General features: G+C 57.1%; 1 protein-coding gene across 6 annotated transcripts in view; it reads right to left on the bottom strand.

The window, feature by feature from the left end:
- The window catches only part of SNED1 (sushi, nidogen and EGF like domains 1), a 57,821-nt gene extending 36,913 nt beyond the window's left edge, over nucleotides 1–20,908 (bottom strand). For 5 of the 6 annotated variants that reach the window (XM_059703826.1, XM_059703827.1, XM_059703828.1 and 2 more), the window contains exons 1-4: nucleotides 20,389–20,908; nucleotides 8,717–9,004; nucleotides 3,270–3,410; nucleotides 2,380–2,542 (exon numbers count right to left, since the gene is read on the bottom strand). In XM_059703826.1, the coding sequence (XP_059559809.1) occupies nucleotides 2,380–2,542; nucleotides 3,270–3,410; nucleotides 8,717–9,004; nucleotides 20,389–20,601 (805 nt within the window). In that variant the 5' untranslated portion in view covers nucleotides 20,602–20,908. The remainder of the gene's footprint in view (nucleotides 1–2,379; nucleotides 2,543–3,269; nucleotides 3,411–8,716; nucleotides 9,005–20,388) is intronic. The other variant, XM_059703831.1, reaches the window with a different exon arrangement.
- Between the last annotated feature and the right edge of the window lie 1,706 nt (nucleotides 20,909–22,614).

Raw genomic sequence — 22,614 nt, 5'->3', positions numbered from 1 at the left:
AGGGTGCCCAGTGCCCCTGACGTCTGCCCTCTGCCTGTGTCTCCCCTGGATGTTGTTTCCTAAGCTGTGACCCTGGCTGCCGGTGAAGGGCAGGCTTTCGCACCCCTGACACCCACAGCACCTTCATATTCCATTAATCTATCAGCTTCCAAATTTGTCCGAGGTACTAAGAAGACAGGGACCTGAGGACTCCCAGCAACATGGGGAGACACGAGCGCTCCTCGTGGACAAGGGGATCCCTATGTGGAAACCACAGGTGGTGTGGGGAGCCCCTCAGACGCTCTGGCAGGTGCAGTCTGGTCCCGGCGCTGCCTCAGACAGTTACATAATTCGGGCATGCCCCGTGCCCTCCGTTCCCCGTGTGCAACACCAGGTCTGTGCTCAGAGATGTTGAAACTGGTGCTTCCTGGCCAGGGTGGGGGTGCCTCCTGGAGTTGCTCAGGGCCACACAACACTGCCCTGCCCAGTCTTCTAGGAAAGGCAGCATGTAGAGCCCTCTGGAGAATCAAGGCTGCTGACATTTGCGGTTAATCAGCACAGATTGGCAGGTTATGGCTGCGTCCTGCCGTAACTCGAGTTACTGAGGGCCCCAGAGAGCTGGCATGGTGTCAGGGGTGGGAGGGGGTCACTCCGGGAAGTACCCTGTGGCCCAGAACGCCATCAACGCTGTGGGACTGCACCTTTCCATCACTTAGCTACATGTCACTCAGTCTGCGCTTTGGCTGCACGGTGGCATGTGGCAGCTGACTGCACGAGCCCTGTCTCTGGACCAGCCTTGCTCAGGAGCTAGAGTTCCCGGTGTAGACGCACTGCCTCTCAGGTGTGAACCGACCCTCCCTTCCTGGTAAAGCTGAAGTGTGTAATCCCAGCACTGACCCACACTGGCTCCATCTCCTGGGCTTGCAGTGTGGGTGGGGACAGCAGGGGGCCGGTCCTCCCCACAGCACTGCTCCCAGGGCCTCTGCAGTAGTTTGGAGGGCCCAGTGTGCCTGCTCCATCTGCTCCCCCACAGAGGCCTGGGACAGAGAGCGAGGCACCTCTACATGGAAAAGGGATCCACAAAGGACTGTGGACCCTTTTCTGAGGACCCCACTCCTCAGGGTCACAGCCTGCAGCCTCTGCAGAGGAGCATGGACCTGCCCACACCTGCACCCATACGTGTTCATCCACCTGTCCCCACTTGTACTGACACCCACTCACACCAGTCCACACCTGCACCCATACCCTACTCTTCAACCACAACCCAAGCCCCTGAGGCACCACTGACCAGAGCCCCCCTGGGGCTGCAGGAGAGCTTGGCTCTTAGGTGCCCTGCTTGCTACTCTGGGGGAGGGAGAGAAATCGTTGGCACCTGGTGCCATGAGCCCTTCACCCCCTAAGCTCAGTCTCCTAACTGGGGGCTATCGGGTGCTCCAGTGAGTGAGCAGACTCAGTTCCCAGGTCTCTCTCAGGGGGATACCATCCTCAGTTGTCTGTGAGTCTTTCTGCCCCAAGCATTGTCATGGGTGGGGGCTCGGTGTCTGCCCCTCATGCACTCACACCCTACCTGGCCCTGGCCCTGGGGTGCATGCCTGCCTCCCTGGGTGGGCTCTCACCCATTTTATGTTAGGGGGAGCAGCCCTTCCCAGTGCCTGGGTCTCCATGGGTTAGAGGTGAGTTGGGGGTGGTGGGAAGTCCCAGGACAGGCCTCAGAATGGCCAGGGCTTGGCAGGGCTTATGCTCAGCCCCTCTAGGCGGAGTGGCTGAGTTAACCACTGACACCCTCCCTCTACGTATAAGTCCTACAGTTTCAGGAGGGTCTGTGACTCGCCCAGTGCCACACCCCCTTCTACAGCCAATCCGACTGTCCCCACCGGTCACGTGCTCTCCCCTGGGGTGGACCCTGCCTCCTCTGCAGTGTGTTCTGAGCTGGAAGGCCCCCTGGGTGTCAGGGACCCTTGGGTGTCTCCCTCCCGGCGGGTGGATGGATGTCCGGGTTGTCAAAAAATCTGCAAGTCCCAGCAGAAAAGGTGAAATGGGGTGAACAGAACACCTGTTTCCCAGGTGGTCAGGGGACACAGGTGGCCGCGGACGCCCATCTCGACCCCGGAAGGAGGCTGGGTTCCTCCCCTTTGCACCGCAAACCTTGGGCTCCAGCGGGTCCCCCGGCCCCGCAGCTGAGGCGCGAAGGCCCCCCCCCCCTCCCCCCCGGAAGAGACTGAGGCTCTGGGACCAGCGGGGCGGGACAGTAGCCGCGATGGGCGGAGCCACGCGCAGCCCAGGGTCTGGGGCAGAGCTGGCGCCAAAGTCCCCGCCCGCCCCGCCCCTCCGGCCCCTCCCCCGCCCCTCCCTAGGCCACGCCCCTCCCCGGCGCCCGAGCTGCTCGCTCGGTGCTCTTACTTGCATGGGCGCAGCCCCCCACGCGCACCTGGGCATCATCGATTCTGAAAGCCCAGCGCCCGGGCACGCCCACGTTGGTGCTGGTCTCCACCTCCGCCATATCCGCAGTGCGCGAGCCTGGGATGCTGAAGTAGCGCCTCCCATCTCCCGCGTTGAAGCCAGCCTGGGTGGGTGCGAGAGAGTGGGGGCAGGTGCGGGCTGGGTCCGCAGGTCTCCCTAAAGCTCCCACCTCTCCCAGATGGGGCCCTGCCCCATCCACCATTCCTGCACACACTGTCAAGGTCAAAGAGCTTGTGTGGGAGACAGCCGGAGAGCTCTAAGGTGTAGGGGTATCCACCCCTCTCCTCCACCACGCTGTCCTTGCCAATGTCAGCAGCCTCCCAGCCAGGCCCTGAGCCAAAGACTTGGTTCGGCCTGGCACCCCCACGCCCCCCCCCCCATGACTCACTGCTGGGTTCTGGGTCTCCCCTAGGGGCCAGCGGCAAGTGCAGCCTCAGGGGAAGTAGATGGGGGTGCACAGCCAGAAGGGGACCAGCAGGCCCTGGGCAGTGGCCCTTGACCATGCCCTCCACACCTGGGACTTCCTGCTGGCCGGGGTACTTGGGGCCACAGCCCTGCCAGACGTGGGGGCAGTCAGTGCAGAGATCCCAGGACCTTCTTTCCCTGCTGCAGTGGCCAGGCAGTGTGGTCAGGACAAAGGCCTTTGACCAAGGATGTTCTGTGGTTCTGGGCGGTGAGAGGGCTTGGATCACCCTGCACCAGCCTCTGCACAGTAGTGCATGTGGAGGTGGGGGTGGGGGTGGGGGTCGGGGTGGGGTTAGGGGCAGGGAGAGGTCTGCCTGTTTCATTAGCTCATGACAGTGCTGGCAATGGGGAGCAGGGACCCCTACCTGGGCCGCGATGCCCCCCAGGCCAGTGGCGTCACCCCCGCTGCTGGCGTGTGTGCCTGTGGTCCACGTGATGGACTCATAGTTGAAGATGGTGAAAGAGAACTTGCCGTCCGTAATGAGCACAGTCTGGAACGTGTTGACCTGCCAAGGAGGGAGGCCTGAACAGGGTCCTGCCCGCCTCGTCTCCGTTCCCAGGCCCTGCCCCTCCACTACTCCTGCACACACTGTCATTGTCTCCCCAACTAGACGTTGTCAGCCATAGGGCAGAACCCTGATGGCCTCGTCCTCCATCCTCCACTGTGTCTCCAGTGCCTGAGGCCCTGGCACAGGCCAACCTGCCCCCCTCCCCAAGAATCTGCACGGGGGCTGTGGGGGCCCACCGACGCCAGGAGCAGAACCTGTCCCCTGTGGGGGCCAGGGGCACAGAGAGTTCCTGCTCACTTGGTCAAATCCACAAAACTGCCTTGAGGGAATAGGACAAAAACATAAAAAGAAAAGGGAAAGATGAACAGAGGAATCAAGGAAAAATGTTTTTAATAATCAGGTTTTATGATTTTCATGGAATTCTATTTCAAAATGTTAGTGGGTAGGGTACATATGAGGTGCTATTTCAGATCAGGCAAAGGATCATGGGATGAATAGGAAACTCCGAAAAACAATGAAATTAGAATTTTACATCACTCATGAAAATAAAGCCTAAATCAAGTAAGGCTGTAAATGACACTGTCGCAGCACTGGAAGAAATAGTGGGCACCATGGAGAGGCTTTCAGGGAGGCTTAAGCATGACTTATGTTAACGCAAAAACAAACAAAAAGATTTATACATTTGGCTACAAAAATTTCTGAATATCACAAAGTGCCATAAACACAAACTGAGTGGCAAACAGCAAAGTGAAAAATGTTTTTATAATATATGCAGCAGGCAAGACTATTCATATTCTTAATACAAGAACGTCTGTCTACAGATCAATGAGAAAAAGATCAAAAAGATAACACAGGCTATGCTCAGATACATGACAGGTAGAATACAAGTAGCAGGTAACACAGGAGCAAATCCAGCATCGCTAGGAATCAAAGATGTGGAAGTTTGGAAAGGCAAGGAAGGAAAGCGGGAGGACTCGTGGCTGGAGTGCAGGGGACCGGGCACGTCCGATGTGGCATGTGAGAATGCATGGGCACGTTTTTGAGGGGAACATGAAAGTCTGCAGGCAGTAATCTCCCTTTTAGAGGCTCATGCCAGGATAAACCTCAGTGGACTTGAGGCTGCGCATGCCCACCTCAGGGCACCCTGCACTCGAGGCCTTGGGCCAGCGACTCTGGGCCAGGGTGTGGACGTGGCAGTGACTAGAGACCATACGGTGTATAGGCACACTTTGTTTCATTGCGTTTCATTGATGGCGCTTTTAGAAATTGTGTTTTTAGAAATTGAAGACGTGCGATGACCCTGCATTGAGCACGTCTATTGGTGCCATTTTCCAATAGCATTTGCTTACTTTGTGTCTCTGTGTCACGTTTTGGTAATTGTCACAATATTTCAGACTTTTCATCATTATGATATCTGTTATGGTGATCTGTGATCAGTGATTGATGTTACTATTGTAATTGTTTTGGGGCACCATGAACCACCCCATTAAGACAGTGAACTTAATTGATAAATGTGTGTGTTCTGACTGCTTTGCTCGTCGTTCCCCTGTCTATGTCCCTCTCTTCAGGCCTCCCTGTTCTCTGAAACACAACAATAGTGAAATTGGGCCAATAAATAATCCCACAATGGCCTCTAGGTGTTCAAGTGAAAGGACTAGTCACATGTCTCTCACTTTAAATCAAAAGCTAGAAATGATTAAGCTTAATGAGGAAGGCATGTCAAAAGCTGAGACTGGCTTAAAACCAGACCTTTTGCACCAAACAGCTAAGTTGTGATGCAAAGGAAACATTCTTGAAGGAACTTAAAAGGGCTATTCCAGCGAATACACAGTGATAAGCTAAACAGCCTTACTGTTTATGTGCAAAAGGTTTTAGCGGTCTGGACAGAAGATCAAACCAGCCACAACATTCCCTTAAGCCAGCGGTTCTCAACCTGTGGGTCGCGACCCCTTTGGGGGTCGAACGACCCTTTCACAGGTGTCGCCTAAGACCATCGGAAAACACATATATAATTACATATTTTTTGTGATTAATCACTATGCTTTAATTATGTTCAATTTGTAACAATGAAATTGGGGGTCACCACAACATGAGGAACTGTATTAAAGGGTCGCAGCATTAGGAAGGTTGAGAACCACTGCCTTAAGCCAAAGCCTATCCCAGATCAAGGCCCTAACTCTTTTTAATTCTATGAAGACTTGGGGGAATTGAGGGGACTGCAGAAGGAAAGTCTGAAGCTGTCTGAAGTTGATTCATGAAGTTAAAGGGAAGAAGCCATCTCTAAAACATCAAAGTGCAAGGTGAAGCAGCAAGAGCTGATGTAGAAGATGTGGCAAGTTATTCAGAAGATCTAGCTGAGATAATTAACGAAGGTGGCTACACTGAACAACGGATTTGTAATACATAGAGACAGGCTCATATTGGAAGACACCACCTAGGACTTTCATAGCTGGAGGGAAGTCAATGCCTGGCTGTAACGCTTCAAGGACAGGCTGACTCTCTTGTTAGGGGCTAATGCAGCTGGTCACCCAAGAGCTCTGATAGAGATGGACAATGAGATTAATGTTATTTTCATGCCTGCTAACACAACACCCATTCTATAGCCCATGGATCAAGAAGTCATTTCGACTTTCAAGTCTTATTATTTTGTAAGGCTATAGCTCACATAAATATGATTCTTCTGATAGACCTGTGCAAGGTAAATTGGAAACTTTCTGGAAAGGATTCACCATTCTAGAAGCTATTAAGGACATTCGTGGAAATAGATCAACATAGCAACTTAACAGAAGTTTGGAAGAAGGTGGTTCCAGCCCTCAGGGGTGTTCAAGACATCAGTAAGGAGTAACTGCAGATGTGGTGGAAATAGCAAAATATCTAGAATTAACAGTAGAGTCTGAAGGTGTGACTGAATTACTGCAATTTCATGACCAAATTTGAAAGGATGAAGAGTTGATTTTTACAGATGAGCAAAGACAGTAGTTTTTTGAGCTGGAATCCACTCCTGGTGAAGATGTTGTGAAGACTGTTGAGGTGACAACAAGGGATTTAAAATATCACATAAACTTAGCTGATAGGGGTTGAGAGGACTGACTCCAGTTTTGAAAGAAGTCTGTGGGTAAAATTCTGATAGCACTACAGAAAAATAGTCTGTGAAAGGAAGAGTCAATCAGTGCAGCAAACGTCATTGTCATATGTTAAGAAGCTGCCCTGGCCACCCAACCATCTGCAACCACCACCCCGACTAGTCAGCAGCCATAACATCGAGGCAGGACCCTCCACCAGCACCAAGATTACCCCTCACTGAGGACTCAGATGATGGTTAGCCTTTTTTAGCGACATAGTATTTTTAATTAAGGTATGTACCTTTTTAAAGTGTCCAATAATGCTATTGTACACTTAATGGACTATAGTATAGTGTCAACATAACCTTTATATGCAATGGGACACAAAATAAGTCATGTGACTCATTCTATTGTGGTATCTGCTTTATGGCGCTGTTCTGTGTGTCTTCTTAGGTTAACGTTAACAATGGGAAGGTGTGGACCTAAGTGCTAGAGTTCTGAGGACAGGGAGGAGGTGATGGCCATGAAGGCGGAGTGGCAGCATGGTCGGTCCGGGTAGCATGTGTGCAGGTGAGGCCCGGATTTGAGGAGCGTTAGCAGCTGCACTGTCACCGCCTGTGGATCACCTGCTTCCAGAGCTGCCGCTGCAGAGAGGGCTCCCAAGTCTCCCTGTCACAGGCCACCTCCCAGCCCAAACTCAGGATCTCGACTCCCTGTCTTCTGAGGATGTGATGTGGATATTCCTTTTCTAACCCACATCTCCGGGTTTGGAAATGGGAATGTTAAGGTTCTCTGTCAACTCCGGAGGCGTTCTGGGTGCCTCTTCCTCCGCAGAGGTGAAAGAGTAATTTTTAAAATGAGGTAAGAGAACATATAAAATGAGGACAATGCCCACAATACTGTTGAGTGAAAAACAAAACAACAACCACTCACAAAACAGCATGTTCTTGGCGGCTCTATTTATTTTTTAGACTGTGGGTCAGTGGACACTAGGAAATGTTGACGGGGAGTTGTCTTCTGGTAGAGGAATTATAGTTGGGTTTTCTTTACCTTTTGTTACAAAGTTGTTCTGTTACAAATTGGTGGAAAGAAAACAAACAAACAAAACTTACAAAATACCAGTGAGCTCTGTATGCACAGAAGTCCACCAGTGCGCGGCTTTGCAGTAATGTTCACAGAAAGGCCCACACAGTGAGTGTCTCCCTCTCGTAGGCACCTGCTAACTTCCTTCTTCCTCTCTCTTGTTCATTTTGGCTGCTGGGGAGCTCAGAGTCTGTGGGCATCTCGTCACTTGGCACATCCCTCCCTTGACCCACTTGCCCAACTTCCCAGTTCCCCAGAGCCACCTCTAGGGACCCTGGGCTCCATCTCTAGATGCCCGCTGGGCATGGCCATCTTGGCACATCCGGGACCGAGTCCCTCACCTGCACCCCCAGAGCCTGAGTGCAGGCCCCCCTGTCCACCCACCCTCCCCCGTGTGTGTGACAGGAACCAGGCTCTGCTGTGAGTGCTGCTGCTCCCCTTGCTGCCCAGTGTCCTGTCACATCCCCCCATGGCTGCTCTGAGCCATCCTGGTCCTCTACCCTCAACCCCCCACGTGGCTCAGACCCACCCTCCGGCTGGCACAGCCATGCTGGCCACTTCAGGGCAATTGGCACCTTTATCACATGGTCATTTGTGACACCCCAGAGAGCCGTGTCCTGTCTGCTCTGTCCAGGGCCTGCCCCCCGAGAGGTGCCCCTACAGAAATGTGGGTTAAATGCGTGAACAAACAGCTCAGAGAACTCCTCTGCTCCCAGTGCCTCCTCGTGCATGGTGTGACCCCCAGGAGGGACAGCACTGTCCTTATTGCGGGGGGGGGGGGGGGCACTCAGGGGGACCTGCACCAGCACTACCATGCTGGGCAGAGTGCTCAGTTACTCCTGAGCTCACACTGTGTTGTTTGGCACAGTCAAGGATGAAGTATAAGACGCGATAACTTCCTGACTGACCCTTTGAGGACAGAAGCATTCCCAATGGAAAACCCCGTAACACATCATCCTTCTCGTCTCCCCGGCGTGTGAGCTACTCTCCCGGGCCTTGTCAGGCTCGGACCTTCGTGAGTGACTCCCGTGCCTGAACCCAGCTTTTCCTCTCAGGCATGGGCCGGCAACTAAAGCTGACCCCCTCAGCAAGGTGGGTGCCCTGGAGGGAGGCCTGGGCCCAGCTGTACCTCCTCCCTTCCCCAGGACAGAAACTCACGGGGGAGGAGGAGCTGCCGCCAAAGAAGGTCACGCGGTACCAGGTGGCGATGAAAACCCAGGTGGCAGAGAAGTCTGGGAGCTCGGGGAAGTAGCGCCGGACATCCTCCGTGGCTCTGCGCAGCATGGCGGGGTCGGCGGCCTCCCGGTAGTACACATCCCCTGCACGCCGGTTGTCCACATCCGCCCAGAAGGCCGCCACCACACAGCGGTCCTTGGCGATGGGGAAGGCCACCGGGGTGAACTGAGAAACCTCCTTCAGGAAGGAGATGATCCCATTGTTGTTCACCTGTCAGGGCAGAAAGCCAGAGAGGGACTGATGGGGGCTGTGGGTGGGCACAGTCTCCCAGCCTCCCCCACCAGGCACCCTGCGAGGGTGAGCTGGGCTTGGGAAGAGCATCCCGGGATGGCCTGGCAGTTCCTGGTCCCAGACAGGGGACCCCTCAGCCTGATCCATTGCCTCCTGGACCGGTTGTGTCCCAGATGCCCTGCAGGGTACCCAGCCCTGGCTGCCACTCTGGGGTCAGGGAGCCCCAGTGTGGGCCCTGGTCTTTGACATGTGGGGCATTCAGGTCTGCTCAGCAGCCTGAGCTTCTGGATCCCATTCCAGCCAGAGGCCTTCAGAGGGTAGGACAGGGTCCCAGCCTCTGGTCTGGAAGGATCACGTGAGAGCAGCAGTGCCCATAGAGCAGAGGCGGGGAGCGCAGGGGCCAGCATTGCCAGGGGAGGCTGCAAGGGCCTCAATGACCAGGTGGCTTCTGTGCTCAGGACTCTGGGAAGTGGGAGCCCTAGAAGCTCCTGAGCAGAGGAAGGGGAGCAGCATCTTTGCAGCTGGACAGCCCTGACCCTGCCACTCGCTGGGTATGCAACCACAAGGTGCAGCCTGCGCTCTCTGCACTCTGGATGTTTACCTCTGAGGCGGGGCTAACGCTGCTGCTGGCCTCGCAGGGTGCTGGGCAGGGTCGAATGAGTTAGCGATCACAGAGCTGGGCTCGAGGCTGTCCTGACTCACCCCTGGGAAGATTGTGGTCAGAACTGTGCTTTTAGAAAACACCTTTAGGACTTCCCCTTAGGTGAGGGAGGCTCTGTTACCCAGACCACCAAAAAAGGCCGATAAACATACTTCTCAAAGGCACCAATGAGCCAACAAGCGAGTGAGGTTCTTGATTCCACGTGGAGGACAAGGAGCCTGGAGGGGCCCTGGCACTCAGAGCCCTTTCCCTGAGAGACTGTGTCCGCAGACATAGAAGCCACAGCTACAAAGCCGACCTGCGATTTGAGTGGCCTCATGGAGGGAGAGGGATAGATGTCAGAGCTCAGAGCTGGCTCGAGGCAGGGACCTAGGGAACCTCACACTAAGCTGGGACCCCCCCAGCTGCCCATACAGTTCAGGTGAACCTGAAGGAAGAGTCTTGTGCAGACTTATCACCTCCCGTCAGGCCTGTGACTTGGATGAAGGTGTTTCCTGCCAGGCGGAAGCAGAGAAACACCGTTTCTGGAGGAAGATGGTCTCACCTGAGGCTCAAGTCACTCCCATGAATGATGCTTCAAATGCAAACCCCAGGACACAGTCGGAGATAACGGGCGCGCAAGGAAGCAGGACGCCTCCAACAGGAGTAAGTGGAAACATGAGAAACACCAGATACTAGAGTTATCTGACAATAAAATAACTAAATTTACTATGTTCGGCCAGGCAGAGAGGCCAGAAATAACCCCTGGTTCGTGTGGTCAATGGCTTTCAACAAACGGTGCTGGGAAAACGGGGGTTCACAGGCAAAACAAGGAAGTGGGACCCTTACCTAACACCACAGCCAAAAATTAGTTCCAATGGATCAAAGACCTAAAGGTAAGGGCTCAAAATTAAACACTCAGAAGAAAACTCAGGATAAAGGCTTCACAATGTTGGACTTGGCAGTGATTTCCTGCAGGTGACACCAAGGCACAGGTAACAAACAAAACCAAACAAACTGCAGTCCATCAAAATGAAAAACCTTTTGTGCATCAAAAGGCACGATTAGCAACCCACTAGATGGGAGAAAACATCTGCAAATCATATATCTAATAAGGGATATATATAAAACTCATGCGACAATAAAGCTCAAAGCAACCTGATTAAAAAATGGGCAAAGGACCTGAAATAGACATTTCTCCAAAGGAGATCCATGAATGGCCAATCAGCACATGCTGGGTCATCAGGAAAACGCGAGTCAAAGCCACAGAGCAGTACCACCTCACACCCATCAGGGTGGCTTTTACCAAACAAACAGGAAATACCAAGTGTGAGGGGCTCACAGAGAAGGGAACACGGCACAGCCGTGCCGTTGGGGTAAGAGGTCACCACAGAGCCCCAGCCCAGGCCCTTTTGCAGAAACTCCGAGATTCCCAGAGGAGCAGGTGGGTCACAGCTGGAGCTGAGGCAGGACCCAGCCACACCCTGTTTAAAATTGGAACAGTGATGGGGCCGGTGAGCGCTTGTCGAAGCTGAGGGTGACCCGTGGGGGCCTTGTGACTCGCTGGCCTCTCATTTGGGGTGAGCTGACTGGAACTTGACACTAACAAGGGAAGGGCCCAGGGTGGGAGGCCTAATGGAAATGGCTCAGTGGCAAGAGTCACCTCGGTTTTTGTGAAACAGTGGAGCTACCCCTGGGAAGCCTTTTCTTCCACTCCAGCGGCCAGTGAAGCCGCTGTTTTCCTGGGCCCTCAGGTCACAGCGGGGCCCCTTGGTGGCAGCAGCCTCCCAATGCAGCCCCAACACGGGGCGCTCTCGGGAAGGCCACTCAGTGCTGTGGGCAGAATTGGAAGCGGTCACCCTGGCCATGTAGGGGGCTCTTTCGGACCAGACAAGCCGGATTTTTACTGACCTTGGGTTGTTGCAAATGGCCTCAGCAGGCAAGCAGCCTGTTCTTTGAGGGCCAATGACCCTCTTTGGCCTGTGGACCACATACAGTCTCTATTGTGCATTCCTCTCCCTTCTTTTTGTTTTTGTTTTTACAGCCCTTTAAAAATATAAACAACATTCCTAGCTCACAGGCCATACTGTGGCTGTCCTATGAGGACCCCTGGTTTTGCAAATCCAGGCTTACTGGCACAGCCACGCCCACTCGCTACCTGTGGGGCTCAGAGCAGAGTAGCCAGTCGGAGCCCGTATGGCCACAGGCCGAAGATGTCCACTGCCTGGCCCTCTGCTGCAGAAGCCTGGCGGACCTGTCTGCTGGCGGGCCTGCCACGGGAAGAGCACAGCCTGCCTCACCAAAGACGCCCACTTGGAGGCCACTGATGAAGGAACAGACTGCAGCTGCTGGTGAAACAGTCTGGGTCCCTCTGATGGGGCTGACGCGGACTGAGCAGCTGGAGGTGCATCCTAGGTTGCCCTGGCCTCTGGGACGCCTCATGCCAGAAATGGCAGCTGGGCAGGAGGGAAGGACTGTGTGCTATTGAGGCAAAGCCACCAACACACACTGGGCTTGTCTCCCACAGACACTGGCCTGCTATTCCCAGGGCGGGTCCTGGGACTGGGCTGCTGCCACCGGCGCCACGGGCCACCTGCTGGGGTGGGACCTGCCGCACTGCCCCTCCTGCCTCCCCCTCTCCTGGCCCCGCTCCCACAGACGGACCAGGTTTCCTTCCTGCCTTTGAAGTGCAAGTCCAACTCTCAGGTGTGTGTAGTGTGTGCAGGGGCCGCTCCAGCCTGCCCACTAGCACTTGGCCTCATTCCTCTCCTGTGTGCCTCCCCACGGGGTGTGGGCCCAGAGCCCGGGGGTCCAGGAAGGAGGCAGAACAAGCCGGCCCTGTTCCCCTGCCAGAGCAGGGCAGGGCCAGGACCACAGCGGAGCAGGCAGCGGGGCCAGGCACTGGGCAAGCAGGCTGCTGGCAGGCCTGTCACCTGGACAGGATCCTCTTTGGATGTCCTCTTTCCAGATGGGAACTCTGAGCATCCTGTGTGGGTGGGGAGTGGGCAAGGGCTGGCTGAGGAGGGCCCAGGGAAGCGAGCTGCCTGGCAAAAACTACTTCCTGCAAAATATCAATTTTATTATTATTATTTTTCTACTTTCAATAGTACTTAGTAAAACACACAGCACAGAGATGGAAACAAGGAGAAAGGGTGAGGCCAGACCCCCTGCCGGACGCATCCTGTGAACGGGTGCATACCCCAGATGAGAGGTGTGTGTAATCCCACCCTTCACCTACACAGGGGGCCCACCAGCATGCTCGTCTCAGAGACTCGGCTGTGGCCTGGCTGTTGCTGGGATCCAGGGCCCGGGTGCTGCCCCACACCAGGGGCCATGTGGGCCTGAAGTCAGCCTAGCCCAGCCCAGTGGGACGCTTGAGAAATGCAAGGAGACCCAGGAGCAGAAAGGAAAAATGTGTGGTGCTGTGTATAGGGCCTTCTGCTCTGCCCCCATGCAGCCTCCCCAGCCCTCCCTGAGGGCCCCCAGGCCCAGGCCCTGGGGTTAGTGCTGGTATTGCTGTCCTTTCCAACAGGGGACACCTCTCTGGTGTCCAAGCACCTGCTGCTGAGAAAAACAAGGTGCCACTGGGTGTCACAGCCCAGGATGGGACAGCACAGGAGCTGAGTGCAGGGTGAGCAGCTGGCAACTGCCCCCTCTTTGCCCAGGCGGGTGTAGGAGGCCTGTGGTCAAGGAGGGGGTGTTCCTGTCCCCTCTGAAGAGACTGAGAATCTTGGGAAGGGAGTAGCTTGTCATCTGGGAGAAGCCCTGAGGCCACATGCTACAGGAAGCCCAATGACTGTGAACTCCAGGTGGCCCGTGGGGCATGAAAGAGGCCTATGCTTCACCTGGGGGGTGGGGACATACGTGGTCAGGAGGGGACTGGCCTGTGGGGACTCAGGCCTTTCCTGCAGGACACGGCTGGCCCTGGCTGGCTCAGGAAGAAGCACAGAGAGACTGTGCTGGTGGCATTTCCGACTTGGATAGAAGCAGGAAAGAGCGGAAGTATCCTGGAGAGTCTCTTGGAGAGACTTCCAGCCAAAAGCGTGTGAGTGGGACTGGCTGGTCCCCTGTGCGGGAGAGCATGAGGGCCCTCTGGTGCCACCTCGCTGGGCGGAGGGGCTGCTCTGAGAGGGCACCCTGGAGGGGAGCCAGGGACCCCGTGTGTGCGGCCACAGACCCCAGCTCTGCAAACATCAGAGCCAAGAGGGCGGGCCTTGGTTCCTGCTTTGACTTCTCTGCCAAAAATAAAACAATAAAGCCCCTGAGGCCTTTTATAAGCTTGTTTTGAAAAATGTAGGCATGTCTTTTATTTCCTGGCAGCTCTCTGGGTAATCAGGGTTCCTCCCACAAGCACAGTTGGGGCCGGAGTTCTGCTTGAAGGGCAGTGAGTGGGCAGGGCTCCTGGGGCCCACGGGCAAGGTCAGTCTGAGCCCTGGAGCCCAGAGCCAGGTGTACACCCAGTCCGGGGAGAAGGAAGGCGGGCTCGTGGCTGGCACCCACGTCCTGGGGGAACAGCACTTGGGGCTGTAGGAAGATTGGGAGGGGAGGGCACTACCACCAGGGGCAGCCAGGGCCAACTTCCTGGGGGAGGGGCATCTGAGGGGAGCCAGTGCCCAGTTGGCTGCGGGGTTGGGGTGGGGGTGAGCGTGGGGGGTGAAGGAGGAATTCCCAAGGGTGGGAAAGAGAAGCTGGTGTTGGGGGACCAGCCCTTCCTTCCCTTCCAGGCCAAGCCCTGCTGGGCTGTGGGCCCTGGGCTGCACTTCCTGCTGTCTGCTGTCCAGGGCCTCCCTGCGGCCACACCCTGGTCTGCAGGGCCTCATGGCACTGCCTTCTCTGAGTCCAGCCCTTTGAACCCCTCCAACACCTGTCCCTTCCATATCCTCCTGCTGTCCCCCCTCTCTTCCCTTTCCCATGTACACCTAGCCAGCTCGTGCCTCCCCCTCCCTGTCAAAGCCACCTTTTTGCCTCACCTCTGGTACACCTCAGCCAGGTGCCCCTCTAGGGCCAGAGCCCAACTCCACAGAGGCCCCTGGACATGCTCGCCTGTGGGCAACAGTCCCTCATCACCTGGGCCCCTATACCCTCCTTCTACACCCATCACCAGCCTGAGCCCAGACACAAACTCCCACTGTGGGCCTGATACGCCCCTGCTTCCCACACACACCTAGGCCTCTCACTTCTTGGGACAGTGGCTGCTCCCCTGGGACTCAGCCCCATCCCAGGCCCCATCCCCAGCAAGCATCCAAGGTGGCCTATGCCTGCTGCCCCCTCAGGCTAGTGCAGGTGGTAGAATGTGTTCAAGTGCCAAGGGTGGCGTCTGGCCCTGGACAAGCCCTGAACCGACTGGAGGTCAGTGGGCCCTGGCTGCCTGCTGTGTGCAGGGTTTGGGGTCGGGGCCCATGCCTGGACACTGTCCTGTTCTCCCTCCTCCCACCCTGGCCTCCCTGCAGAGCTCAGTGTGGGAAGCAGTGCTTCAGGTGGTTGTTAACAAATCACTTGCCCCACTGAGGTGGGACCCCTGTGGGGAGGCGGGGGGGAGGGTGAAACCAGTGGGGCGGCCCCACCCAGCCGCCTGCTCACAGACCCATGGGAGAAACATCCCCGGGGGCCAACTCTTCCAGCTTCTTCTGTTCTTGGGCCTGCTCGCTGCCCCCACCCCTGTCATCAGTCTGACTACAAGGATGGCCTGGAAGCCAGGGGCCACAAGGAGCACCTGTGGCCGGGGCCCTTGGGGGGCAGCTCGTCCCAGCCAGCCCTGCACTAGTACATGGGAGGCAGTGGAGACTTGAGCTTGCAGGGTTAGGGGTGCCCGGGGCACCGTGAGCAGGATGGCAGGCCGGTGGGTGCCCTCAGGAGCAGCAGCGCTTCTCAGGTGGGGCCCTGGACAGGCACCAGGAACCTGATTAAAGCCTGACTCTGGGGCCCTTGCATGCTGGGGAGGGTCCAGGGCTCTGCATTTCTCTCCTGCTCCCAGGTGACCCGGCAGAGTCCCACACTGGGATCTGCTCTGGCCAGGTGCCTAGTCCTGGACCATGCGGAGCTGAGTGAGTGGTGGCCTCCTGGTTGACCCAGGCCAGATGAGGTGACTCCTTCACCCAGGAGAGAAGGGTGCAGACGAGGATGCCCTCTGGGTGACAGGCAGCAGGGAGATGCTGTGAGAAGCACATTCCCTCTGACCCACTAGGAAAGGAAAGCAGAGAGCGGGAGACTTGCATAAGGACACACAGGGGGTCATGTACCGGCGACATTAGTTCATGGGAGATCCTGAAACCACCCACAGTCAACAACTCATTGGTTAAAACGACATGGTGCGGCGACTGGATGAAATATCATACTGTCACCAAAAAGCATGCTCTTACACACTCAAGGCATGGGGAAATGCTCACATACGTGCAACATAAACTTGTATGAAAGGGTGAGTTTGTTTTGTAGAACCCTAATGGTGCTTGAAACAAACCAGGGAGTTTGGATGCAGGATCACGGTTCTGTCATCCCAAGTCAGAAGATGGGTGACTCGCACTGACTGAGGCCGCCAGGAGCCAGCACTCTCCTGGAAGCGGGGACAGCACAGGGAGCAAAGCAGGAAACAGTGACTTCAACTCTCAGAGTGACACGCTGCTGCCACCACATCTTGCCCCCTAGGCTCAGCCTGGCCTCAGGCAGGACTTCAGGATGCTACATGGATGAACGCATTAGTGAAGACGTCCATGGGGAGTGAACACACCAGGTTTCCATGCGAGTTGTCTGGGAAGACAGTCTGGCAAGCTGGTCACTTCTAGCTAAGAAGTTCTGGCTTCACAGAGTCCCCAGGAGATAAGGAGTGGGGACACCCGAGTCATTCCCAGCTGCCAGGCTTGCTGCCCAGTGAGGTGCACAGGGTCAGACCATCCAGCCTAAAGCCAGGGGCAGGTAAGGGCAGGAAATAGAGGCAGGGGAGAAGCCCATTTGGCTTTCTTGGCTGCCCTGTAAGCAGGCTCGAGGGGCAGGGCCAGCAGCTGGAGGCCAGTGATTGGGGACGGTGGCCTGGCCCAGGAACTTGACTGCAGGTGCTGGGAAGTGGGCGTGTTTCCAAGGCAGAGCTGACAGGCCCAGCTGCTGACAACGTGGGGACAAGGAAGGGAGGGGGGCCCTGAGGAGGCTCCGGGGGCTCCTGCATGCTCTGGGCGTTGGGCCGGAGGAAGCGGGGCTTTGGGCTGGGCCCTGCCAGTTTGGGCTGGAGTGGTTAGGAGGCACTTGGACATGAGAATCGGGGGCCCTGGATCTGCCTTCTTCGCCTGAGTCTCCTCATCTGTACAGAGGATGACCATCCTGCCTGTCCTCTCACAGGCTGCCAGGGAGGAGGTCTGGGCAGGGGGGCCAATGCCAGCTCGACCCCGACTCCAGCTCTATTCCACCCCTGCATCTCCTTTCTTCTGCTGCCCCTCCCCAGGCACAGCAGGAAGGGGGCACCAATGAGGGCGCCTACAGCAGGAAGAGGGGCAGCTCCTGGGCCACCCTGGAGCCGGCTGGGCTCTCACAGGTTTGCTCAGTGGGTTCAGAAGAAGCAGGACTCTACCACCAGGCCTTCCTGCATCTCACCAGGCTGTCCCTGTGGGTCAGGGCAGGTTTTGTAGATGGCTTGGAACTGGCGGCCAGAACAGCTGTGACAGTGATGGTTGGACATGTGTCACGGGCATACTCAGATGGGGCACTCTACTGCAGAGAGAGGAAACTGAGGCTTTGGGAGGAAATGACTAGCCATGGTGGCCCTGATCTGGGGAAGGCAGGATGGGGACAGTATGTTCAGGGTGGGCATGCAACCTCCCTCGGTCAAATTCGTTGTTAATACTGTGCCTTCCGTCTGGGCTCCACAGGCACACTGTCCACCTCAGCTCCCACTCAGCTCTGCATGCTGGGACTGGCTCCAAGGTGTTCCAAAAGACAAGGAGGGTCAGAGGGGTCAGAGCAGCATGGGTGAGAGGCCAGCAGGGGTTGGAGGAGGCCCTGGGGTGACAGGTGGAAGGGACCCTAAGGGCACACCTTGTCTACCACTCCAACAGCTCAGTCTTGTAGACACGACTGTCAGAATCTGCACCCCCTTCCTGGCCTCTGCAACCTTGTAACATACTTGTGGGCCCTTCACAGCGTGGGGCACCTTCACAGGTGTTGCCTACCTGGCAAACCCTTCACCCAATGAGGGAACAGAAGCTGAGTGGTGACGTGCTACCTGAAGCCACTAGTTCAGCCGTGAGCAAACTACGGCCCGCGGGCCGGATCCGGCACGTTTGAAATGAATAAAACGAAAAAAAAAAAAAAGACCGTACCCTTTTATGTAATGATGTTTACTTTGAATTTATATTAGTTCACACAAACACTCCATCCATGCTTTTGTTCCAGCCCTCCGGTCCAGTTTAAGAACCCATTGTGGCCCTCGAGTCAAAAAGTTTGCCCACCCCTGCACTAGTTGCAGTTCCTGGTGACAAATAAACCGGGATCTTCCTTTACATCTCCATAACCCCACCCGGGGGGCGGGGCTGCACCTGGGACTTCTACAGAATCACTGCCTCTCACTTCCCATGCCACCCTGAGTGGACGCTTCACCTTGGCCAGGCCCGTAGGCCATGACACAGCTGCCATCTATACTCACAAACCATGTCCCTCAGCAGGCTGCTGCAGCTCCAACCTGCTAGCAGCACTGGCTGGTGTAGGACCTTAGCAATAGAATGACGCTCCGTGATTTTCAGAGCCTCACGACTTAGCACATGCAGCTGCTATGACATGAGAAGAAGCCTAATGCTGGGTGCCTTCTGGAAAGGGGGCCCCCAAGTATCGCAGGACTGAATCCTTACTAGGGTGTAGCCTGTGTCCTGATTCCATGGAGACTCAGAAAGCATTGGTCTCCAAGCAGCGTCACTGCTAACTTCACACCTTGTGACAAGTGGGCCCTGTCAGAGGGCTGAGGCACCCATCCCTCCATCCCTCCAGCCACTCAACAAGCCTGCTCTTCGCCAAACAATAGGCTGGGGACTAAGGGGGCAGAGGCTGGGGAGGGGGAACTGGCCTATAGAGGGTTCTCACTCGGCTGGTGGGCTCAGGGCTGGCCCAGGTGTGCTCTGCTGGACAAGGGTTGGATCCAGGGACATGCAGGAAAGTGTCTTCTGGACCTGAGTGGGTGTGGGGGCCACCTGGTCGGACCCACTTGCTTCAGAACAAATACCATCCCTTCCCTCCTTTGGCTGTGATTCTAAGGCCTCCCTGCCCGCCGGTTCATTCCATTCCCTCCCTGACATAGAGCCCGTCGTTACTGCAGGCAAGGTGCTCTGGGCATTGCCCCGCAAGAACTCCATTCTTTCCTACAGAGTGAAGAGAAGGTGAAGGGGCTCACTATGTCCACATGGGCAAGTGTTTTTCAAATAACATCTCTGTTTCAGGAAGAAGCTCTTATGAAGATCTATGTTTTGTTAGCAGCCAGAATGTTGGTTTCTGATGAAACCATTTGTTTTGCTAGCGGATCTGTCCACTTCAGCGCCCTCTCCCCCGTTGTTTTGGCAAGGGTCGATGTTTTTAGAGGGGCTGGTCAGAGGGTGGACTGTTTTCATAATATTTTCACCTGTGACTGTGGGTGGGAAAGTTGAGCCTGGCCAGTTCCTAAGGGCCATGTTGATGCAGTGTTATGTAAGATGGTGCCAACATGAGTTTTCCCAGTTCTAAGATGTATGGGGCTCCTCGGCTCCCGGAGACCCTGAGCACAGCTCTGCCCTGCTCACTCCACTTTCTGAAGTCAGTCCGGCTCCAGGTCCAAATCCTGGTCCAGAGGGACTTCCAGCAGGTGCTTCTACAGAGCAATGGCTGCCTCCTGCCACCACAGTCACATCAGCAAATGCTGCGCCCAACGCGAGGAGGCCTTTCTGCACGGGCTTGGGAAAGGCAGCTGCCCAGCTGTGAGGTGGCCAAGTGGTGGAGGGAGCCGATGATGTTGGCGAGGGGGTGGCAGAGGCCGCATGAACAGTGGCGGGTAAGAAGGACAGCAGTGCCAAAGCTGTGGATAGTGATGGCGGCGGTGTTGGTGTTGGAGATGGTGGGGATGAGGGAGCCGGTGACAATGCTGATGGGGGAGATGGCAGTGCCGGGGGTGGTGCTGGTACTGGGCTGATGGGGGAATGGGAGGTGGTGGTGGTGATGGTGGTGGGAATGGCAGAGGTTGTGTTCTGGGCATTGGTGTTGGAGGTGACAGTGCATCGGGCTGCCCAGCCCCTTTCTAGCCCAGATTCAGGGCGGTGCACTGTGGCCCACCCACAGAAAGTGCACGCTGCAGGGAGGAGAGGCACAGCATTTCTTTCCCGCAGGGGCCAGGGTCCCGCCCTGGGAGCGGTGGAGACAGAATTGGCCCATGCCTGCTGTCTCTGAGAGTCAGGACCGGGCCAGCACTCCCCCCACCAAGCTGGGACCAGGCACCGGCAGACCCTCAGTGCACGCTGCCCACGCTCCAGGCCGGTCAGGCGGGGGCAGGGGCGGGGCAGGCGCCCGTCGCCAAGGTGGTGGGGCTGCAGCTCGCACCCGCGCCAGCCCGCTTCTCCTGCGGGCCGCTGTCCGGCCTTGGCCGCCGAGGGAGGAAGCGCTGTCCTCATTCCACCTCTGGCCGCCGTGGTGCCAAGCTGCTGGCGGCGGCGGCGGGAGTCGGGGCGGCGGGCAGCGGCCGGGGCACAGCGCCCTCCCCGGCGCCCCGCGGACTCGGGGTACTCACGTAGAGTCCGGAGTGCTCGGCGCCGAAGAACGGGAAGGGCACGGAGAGCGGCCGCAGCCCCGAGCCGCCGTCGTCCTGCTTGGGGGTGACAGCGTCGCCGTGCTCCGCGCCGAACGGGTAGAAGTCGGCCAGGGCCACCGCGCCGCGCACCCCGCGCGCCCCGAGCCCCCAGGCCACGGCCAAGAGCAGCGCCCAGGCGGCACCGCCCGGCATCGCCAGCGGTCGGCGGCGGGGACCGAGAGGGACAAAGCAGCGCAGAGCTGGGACGGATGCGGACAGAGCGGGGACGGAGCGGAGCGGAGCGGGGGCACAGCGGGGACAGACCGGGGACAGAGAGGGACAGAGCGGGGCTTCGCGGTCCCCGCCGCCGGGAGCGAGGCCGCTGTCGGGAGTGGCCCGCAGGGCCGAGCGGGCGTTCGGGCAGCGCGGCCGCGCCGTCGACAGCTCTGCGCCCGACACCCGCGAGCTCGGCCGGGCCGCTGTCCGGTGGCCGCTCCGCGAAGGAAGGCGCCGGGCGGGACCGCGTTCGGGGCCGACCCCGCCCCTGGGGCGGCGATTTAAATATCGAGCCGGGCCGCTCACCGGCCTGGGCGGGGCCATGCAAATAGGACGACTCTTAAAGCGCCAGGACGGCGGAAAGCGCGGGCGCGCGCGCCGAGCCCCTGACCCAGGGCTTGGGGCACCTAGTGGCCCTGCGCCGCTTGGAGGCCCAGCCCACGGCCCCCGCGGCCCCCACGTTCCCGTACCCCCCTGGCCGGGTGTTGGGGAAGTGAGGGCGTCGCGGACGCACGCCCTGCGACGAGGACCATCTTCCGTGAGGCCGCAGTGTTGTGCACGGAGCAGTTTTGGGACAGACCTTAACTTGGGGGGCAGGCGTTCTGCGTGCTCTTTCAGGTTGCTGCCCGGCCAGGGAACCCGGCCACCCCGCTGCCAGAGTGTCGTCAGTGAGGGGGCCACGCTGGCTGAGCAGTGCCTGGATGAACCCTTCTAGGACAGCCAGAGGCCAGCCCTACATTGCCCCCCACCCCTCCCTAGCCTTGAGCCTGAGGGCACTGGATTCCTGTGCAGGGCGAGGCTTCCTATCTGGTTTAAAGTGGGAATGACCCCTGGCCTGGGGAACCTCAGGGCATTAAAGTGTTTCTGCCCCAGAGGTTTCCTGCCGGGTGCAGGCAGCAAGAGAATTTTGGCGACTCCGAAGTAAAGCAGCCTAAAGCAGTGGTTTGCGGGGGAAGGCTGGTCAGTGGGGGCCTCTGGCAAGTGGTGTGGTGTCCCTGGGCCCCTGGGTGGGAGTAAGACCTCAAGAGCCCACATTCAGATTCTCTGTCCCCAGCTGTGGTCATCCCAGCCCTCCTTCTGCCTCTGGGACTGCTGACCTGGGACATCACTGTGCATTTGTCCCTCAGGGGGCATCTGTTCACCTCTGGGTCCCCAGGCCCAGGGCAAGACCTGACTCTTGGGGCCTCAGTTCCTCCCCCACCCTCTCTGCTCTCAGAGTCCTGATGTTGGTGACTCCAGCCAAGCCCCGGGCCCCTGAAGACAGGTGCGCCCCGCAAAGATAAGCAGAGAGAACAGTCACCAGATCCTGAGAGGTTTCACACTTGTCTTTGTTTTTCTGTATTTTCCAAAATGTCTTCAATGAGCATGTTGTTTTGCAGTCAAAACAAGGAACATTTGATTTGATTTTTAGGAACTAGTGGGAGGGTCCCTCTGTGTGTGGATAATTCTGAGGCCACCGGTTTACACAGATCCCGTTAGGATGCAATCAGGGCCACTCGAGAATTTCAGGAGGCCAGCCCTACACTGGCAGCACCCCGAGAGTGAGGGCCCGTAAATGCCGTAGTCCCACGAGGTGCAGCTGTGGAAGGGCTGGAGACCCTAGGACACCAGGACAGGGGCTCCCAACCCCACCGCCCCAGGGAATCTCCTGGGCAGCTTTGTGAGATGCTCAGGCCCGGGCCCACCCAGAGAGCCTGCTAACTCCATGGCCTTCACCCTGGGCTGGTCTGCAGCCTGGCCTGGGGGTTAACACAGGGCCTCACCCCCACTGGCCATTACATTAAAACAACAACAACAAAAACAACAACACAAAACACAACTCCACTGGCAAAAGGAGAAAAAAATGTTTTTTTTTTTTCAGGTGCTAAAAATATTATCAGGAAATAGTTTTCAGCAATGTGCCGTTGTAGGTTCTCCTCTGCACTCAAGGGCGCCTTTGTCTCTGCCACA

Source organism: Myotis daubentonii, chromosome 7, assembly GCF_963259705.1.
Source record: "Myotis daubentonii chromosome 7, mMyoDau2.1, whole genome shotgun sequence".
NCBI classification, from domain to species: domain Eukaryota; kingdom Metazoa; phylum Chordata; class Mammalia; order Chiroptera; family Vespertilionidae; genus Myotis; species Myotis daubentonii.
The sequence above is the reverse complement of the archived record's forward strand: the minus strand, read 5'-3'. Positions and strand labels throughout refer to the sequence as shown.